This window comes from Egretta garzetta, unplaced genomic scaffold (assembly GCF_000687185.1).
Source record: "Egretta garzetta isolate BGI_Z169 unplaced genomic scaffold, ASM68718v1 scaffold73, whole genome shotgun sequence".
NCBI classification, from domain to species: Eukaryota; Metazoa; Chordata; class Aves; order Pelecaniformes; family Ardeidae; genus Egretta; species Egretta garzetta.
The window spans coordinates 1,137,972-1,144,395 of record NW_009259031.1 but is presented as its reverse complement, the minus strand read 5'-3'; the positions used below and the strand labels follow the sequence as shown (position 1 = coordinate 1,144,395).

Genomic DNA, 6,424 nt, shown 5'->3' with positions numbered 1-6,424 from the left:
AGTGCCTGGCCTGCCCTTGACCCCGCCGGTCACGGAACAGGTTTGCATTTCTGTGCAATGAAATGAAGGGGTAAGACAGCCCCGAGAGCCTGCAAAGCCTCCTGCTCGGCAGGGAAAGCCTGTACTGGAAACCCAGAGGGATGATCGGTGCTGCCTGCTGTTCTCGGCTGGCCAAGTAGCATATTTTACCCTTCTTTGGTGTCATTTGGGGGCCTCAAAGCATTCGACAAACGTTAATTATAACTGAGCTTTGAGCATCCCTGAGAGCTGAGGGTCATTTTTAATCTACAGATAAACAAAGGCACAGAGAAGCTGAGGTTACGCCTCAAATCCACCACGATGCCAGCAGCAGAGCCCGGCTCTACCTCCTCGAACAACACCCGCCCTCCTGGGACGGCGGGACACACAGCGCATCTCTCCTAGAGGTGACAAACACCTGCACCCAGGGGAAGGGTGTAGTCAGAAGAACCCAATCACACTTAAAATCCAAGTACAGCTTTGCTAAGATGAGATTCAAAGCAAGAGCATGTGAGATGGAAGCAGCACGTTTGGGAAAAGAAGAACCTGAACGGAACAGGGCTTTGTCAACCCTGGGGCAACACATAAAGGAAAATGGACTGAAATGCGATGCATTTGATCTTGAGACTTAATGAACTGAACGGATTGAGCCGGGCTGGGCCCGCCGCTGGCCTTGCCCAGGCGTTTGGGGGGAGGAGGACGTGCAGTGTGTCACTAGCAGGGCTAGCCCCCGCAGCAAGGCGTTCCACGCGCTAGCCGCATCCTTCAGAGGCTCCTTCTCAGGGCAGGTCAGACGTGAAGCAGAGCAGGGGGCTGGTTTCCAGCCACGGGTGCTGCACGGGAACCGCACCGCCCCCGAGCACGGCAGAGCTGCGCTGCCAGCCGGCCAGACCGAGCCGCAACCGGAGGAAACGGGGGAAACCGAAGGTACCTGTGCAATGAGGACGACCGTCGGCTCTCGAGAGCGTCAGTTCCTACCTACCTGCATCCCCCCCTCTCCCCGCAACCGGAGGAGACACGGTAGAGTGGGGGCCGTTGTGCAGCCGCCCGCTTGAAACGAGCAAAAAGGGGACAGAGCAACGTGCCGTGGATGGTGCAAAAGGCCAGGCCAGGCTGCACCTCCGGATTGTGCAGCAATCCCTTCCTGGGCACGCCGACCCTCACATGCTGTGCGGAGGTGGCATCCCCCTGCTTACGGGGGGTCACAGCCACAGCCTCCGAGTCCCAGAGCTCGGAAGTAAAAGGAGTAACCTTGAGGCTCTGCTAACGCTGGGAGCAAGCGTTAGCCTGAGCTTCCCTCCACCTTGCAGTCTGCCGGTTACAGAAATTAGGTTGTTCCTATGGCAACTGGCATATCAAACGGGCCTCTGCAGCTTTGACTCAGCTCCCTGGTAGAGAAGCAGAGGCCAGGCAGCAGCTCTGCAGACTAATGCTTCACCGGGAAACGCCGGGGGCCGGCAGGTCCTTCCCCCGCAGCCCCATTAGCTGCACTGCAACGCTTGGCAGGGAAGCCTGCACACCCAAGCAAATCCTGCAGCAGAGTAAACGGGGATTGCTCGGGCACAGCACCTATTTGCAGTGCCCAAATGGCACCCTTCGCTCCGGCCCCCGGAGAGCAGTGCCAGGGAGGAGCAGGCTGGGGACGCAGACAGCCAGACTTTCACGTGGAACGGAAACGCTTCGGGACTTGCTGCCAGACACATCTCCCTGGAGCTTCCAGAGTGAGAAGCTGTGACACGCAAAGTGAAGGTTAAACAGAGAACAAACCTTGCTTTTCAAAAAGCACTACAAAACTGACGGGGTTTCCCAACAAATCCCAAATCCAGCACAGGCCTTTGGCAGCCCGCGGAGCTGTCTGACGGTCACACCTACACTTTCCGCTCCGGCGCTGGCACTGTCAGACAACAACAGGCAACAGGAGTCGCCTGTGAGACAACGCTCTCACCTCTCGGGCTCGCTGCCTTACGTTTGCGAACAACCTCCCACGCAGCTTTGGTGGTGGTGCCGAGCCCTAAGCCAAATGGCTTTGCCTTGCACAACACGGAGCAGGTGAGGAAAGAGACGGGAAGCGCGATCCAACGCCTCAGGTGTAACCCCTGTCCCCAGCACCGGGCGGGCAGCAGGGAGCGTACCTGCAGGCGGGGAGCAGCTTTCCACTTACCACATCTTCAGCGGAGCTCTGGTCCTCTCGGAGGTGATCTTCAGCCAGCAGGGAGAGCACGAGCCCCTTAATACAGTGAACATACAAGCTCATTTTAACCAGTCTGCACTCCTCGTCGGACTCCACACCAGCCTGGGCTCCCAGCCCGTCCACCACAGGCTCTCCCCGCGCCTGGGACGGTGTGTGTTCTCTGCTGGGTCACTGGGCAGGCTCTCCTGAGCCTCTACAGCTGGCGGCTGACTCCTGCTTTGGAGCCCTGACTGTAGAGGGGCTGGACAATCCAAACCCCGCACGTTGCCACCAGCTGCACTGCTGCTTTCTCCAGAGATGCTATCTTGGCTCATAGTCCCTTGCTCGTCTTCTCCACTTGATTTCCTTCTGCCCAACTCTTGGGCAGGAGAGCAAATAGCTGGACTGCCACTGGTTGTGGGGTAACCCTGGAAACTGCATTGTTCAGCACCAGAGTCCACAAGGGATTTCCCCACGCTCTGACTCTCCTGCTCCTGGGCGTAAGGGTTTGGGAAGTAAAAGCCTTCCAGATACGGAGCTGTAGTTTGAGCACACTCAGCAGTGTGGAGCTTGGAAGGGCTTGGCAGCTGCTTCGTGTCCCCCTCTAATGGGAAGAATGCTTTTCTACTGAGCTCGGAACTTCTGCTTACTGGGCTGCTCGGTTTTGTAGTTGGAGAATTCTTTGCACTGGCTTCCATTTTGGGGAAGCCCTTCGAAGGACCCGTGTTTGCAAGGCTGCCTGATTGCACAGCGTCTTCTGGTGCAGCTGTGCTTGACGCTTGCTCAGGGGACTCCTGCACAGAGATATTATTCAGGTCTTGGTTTTCATAATCTCCTGTTGATTCTGAAACTGCCTGGGAGCGGAGAGCATTCTTCTCTCCTTTAGGGCTTGCTGGGGACATGGATGACCTAGCGGGAGATGACAAGTTGATTAAACTACTGAGTAGGATGTGTTTGGAGTTATTACATACCTAATAACACTATCGCCTCCTGGTAGCGTTCAACAGCTGACCTATGCTACGCAGAGCATCTACCTCGGAAAAGGATGGGCTGAGGTCTAACGCAGGTGAAGAGCACGGGCCTCTTCCACTGCAGACTCCTGGGAATGTCACTCCCTTACGTAAAAAGGACAAGGGCAGCGCTGCGAGCTGAGAAACAACAGAGCATCGCAGTTGGTCTTGGGGAACAGTTCAGCTTTAGGCTGCTTCACAACAGAGACAGGGACACCAGGAATCCTGTCCAGCCTGAAAGACCCCAGGCAGCTTTAACAGCCGGATGGGAGAGCTGGAGTTAGCATCGGAGAAAACCCTAACAAGGGCTAGCGAGGGCAGAGCCACACGTCAGCTCCCGTGCTGTAACAGCCTCTCTACGCGTCAGGTTGATTTCCTACCCAGTCATCCACTCCACGGGAAAGTCTCGGAGCACTGAGACCTCATCTTCTGTTAGGAATACCGGGATGATACAGACACCCTGCGGCAACGGAGAATCTGCAAGAGCAACGGAGGTTTGAGGATTAAATTAACAAGCCCCAGCATAAAGAACAGAAGCCAGACTCCATCAGCCCAAGGGCATCAGCAGGAGGAGAAGGCATGCTATCGTCTCATACCCTGACTCACCACAAACTGACCACGTCTGACTAGGCAGCATTTTCCCATCCTCCTCATACACTTAATGCCTGACACAGTTAAATCTTCCCTTAGTGTATTTTTCTTTTTTTTTTAGTATCTATAAACTGATGCTCAAAAACGATGACTGAAGGTTTGGACTGAAAGCATCAGCCATCTGTTTTCAGGGCTCCGTCAGTGGCCAAGTAGGCACACAGATAACTGGAATTAAAGCAGGCGTGTTGGGAATCTGCAGAACTGACAATTAAACCCAAAAGAGCAAACTCCTTTGCTTAGCCAAAGGAAGGAACTAGTTCTGATTACACAACACCCACTGGCACATGCTGACTAGTGGCAGCAACACCCTCAGGGATATACTCCTGCATCCAGCAGGAGCTTTGACATGGATCCCAGAGAACCAGCTCATGCTCTCACTGCAGAGAACGCAGCCCCCGGAGGGTTGCCCATATGCTGCTGCTGTGCACTTGGCAACCAGTACTCTGCAGCTGGATGCTCACCAGGCTCCCGCTGCTCCTCACCTCCAGGCTCACTCTGAAAGAAAAGCCAAGAATCAGCTCTGTGGCATGACTCAACACTTGCCATCAGTGCCACCAGGACATCTCTTCCAGCCTCCTCAGCCTCCCTGCGACTACAGCAGACCCCAGACCATCCCCTTCAGCAGACGCTGCAACTGGTTTACCATGCCGGGCAGTGATTTGTTCCTTAGGTAGCCCTTGGAGTCAAGGGGGCTTCCCAAGAACCAAAGTACTCCCAAAAGCAAGGACAAATACCACGATTTGCCACTACTGCCTGCTCAGGGCACAAAAACTTGGTTCGCTCAACCAGAGTCATCCTTCGTAGCTGGATCCTGATGGCTTTTTTGTAGATCTTGAACCACAAAAATAATTACTTTTGACAAATTTTAATGCAAACGAAAATGGATCTATTTGTCGCTTTCAGGCATTCACTGCGTGTATATTTAACAGCAAATACCTGAACTTGGGTAAAAAGCCAATCAAAACATCACATACATGAGAACTCACGGATTCAGTAACCTAAAGACCAAAAGCAAAAAGCAAATTCCTAGCGCAGAAGTCTTGAAACCTTACTCAATCGTAACTAACAAAAGCTTTTAGCATCTGCATCAATATTTGTCCTTCCCAGTAATGGCACACTTCAGATTTCTGTGACAAGAGCTCCCCACACCGCATCCTCAGAAGCGGGTATCTGCATGCGGGCAGCGTGTTTAGCAACATACCTGGCCCGGAGACTCATTGCCTTGGAGGAGAACTTTGGCAGTGAGAGGAGGTGGCAGCTGGGTGCTCACAATCCTAAAAGGACAAAACAAAGTCATCCGTGACCGGAGCTCCATTTCCCGGGGCTCAGCCGTGGATGCCCAGCACTCAGGACAGGCAGAGCCAGCAGCAGTGCTCACGTGAGACTTCCCCTCGTGCTCTGAGCAGAGCCGACAGTGCCGAGGGCCCCATTTCACAGCTGGGCGATCTTGGGGGGAGCCTCTAAGGTTCTACTGCACCCACCTCTCCCGCTCCTGCCAGACACTCTGCAAGGGTTGAAGGGTCAGCCCCAGACATGGGCAGGAGCTGACACATTGCCAGACAAGGGGAACACAAGCTGGGTGACCATCAGGGCTCTCGTTTTCTATTTTCTTTGGGTCAGTTCCACTCCAAACTCAGGAAAACCGCCTGCTGGCATTTACTTTGGACCAACAAATCTGGTTTTGCTGAGTCAAGACCTAAGACAGACCGATCCATGCAGGCTTCCTGCCACCCCATGGAGAGCTGGGGGCAGCAGAGAAGATTTGGAAAGACTAGCACTCAAATTACTGCAGCACAGGCCCCTTGGACAGGGCTTCCAAAGGTCTTTCTGGTTAAGCCTTGTTGGGATCCCCAGTCTGGAGATTCTCCAAAAGACTCTAAAGCAGGAGAAGTTTAACTCAATTACAACGCCCTTTGCAGTGTTGTAGTAAGACTCAGAATTCAGAGAATTCTGATAAGGGGGGGGGTTAAAAAAAAAAAAAAAAAAAAATCTCTACCAGAGCAGCGATACAACGAGACGCACACGCACTGGTGATGGGCAGACGCAGGACAAGGCTCCATTCTCAAGCCAGACGTCCACTTCCACTGCAACACGTGCCAGCTTTAAGGTGCTGCAGCGACTCGTGCTCAGTGTCCTGCTTGCACATACGAGATCTTTCCCTTAAAAATGCCTGGCCTGCTTCTGCCAGACCTGGGAAGATGCACACATTGTGGTGTATTTCCAGGGCTCGTAAAAGGAACAGTCTATGCCAAAGGGAAAAGGTGCTTGGAAGCTATGGCCAAGAAACTCTCAGAATCCCCCACCTCCTGTCTTTCAAGGGTGCCTTTGAGGCTTTCCTTGATGTCGTTCAGTGCCACACCTGCAGCACCTTCAGCTATGACCGTCTGGAAGAAACCAGCATTTTTTGTGGGAAATTCTGGCTCATTGTTCTGCGCACTTTCTACCAGTACAGACAGCGGTCCTGGCCAACGAGTCAGTCAAAAATACATAAATACAGACACGCACACATGCGCTGTGTTTGCAAGACTGCAAAGAGTACACGAAGGGGAAAGAATCACATTCATACATCGTTCTT

General features: G+C 53.5%; 1 protein-coding gene across 1 annotated transcript in view; it reads right to left on the bottom strand.

The window, feature by feature from the left end:
• The window catches only part of HPS4 (HPS4 biogenesis of lysosomal organelles complex 3 subunit 2), a 15,344-nt gene that overhangs the window by 5,295 nt on the left and 3,625 nt on the right, over window positions 1–6,424 (bottom strand). The window contains 5 exon segments of the mRNA XM_009634735.2: window positions 2,180–2,331; window positions 2,334–3,097; window positions 3,579–3,675; window positions 4,311–4,344; window positions 5,051–5,123. Coding sequence (XP_009633030.2) covers window positions 2,180–2,331; window positions 2,334–3,097; window positions 3,579–3,675; window positions 4,311–4,344; window positions 5,051–5,123 — 1,120 coding nt within the window.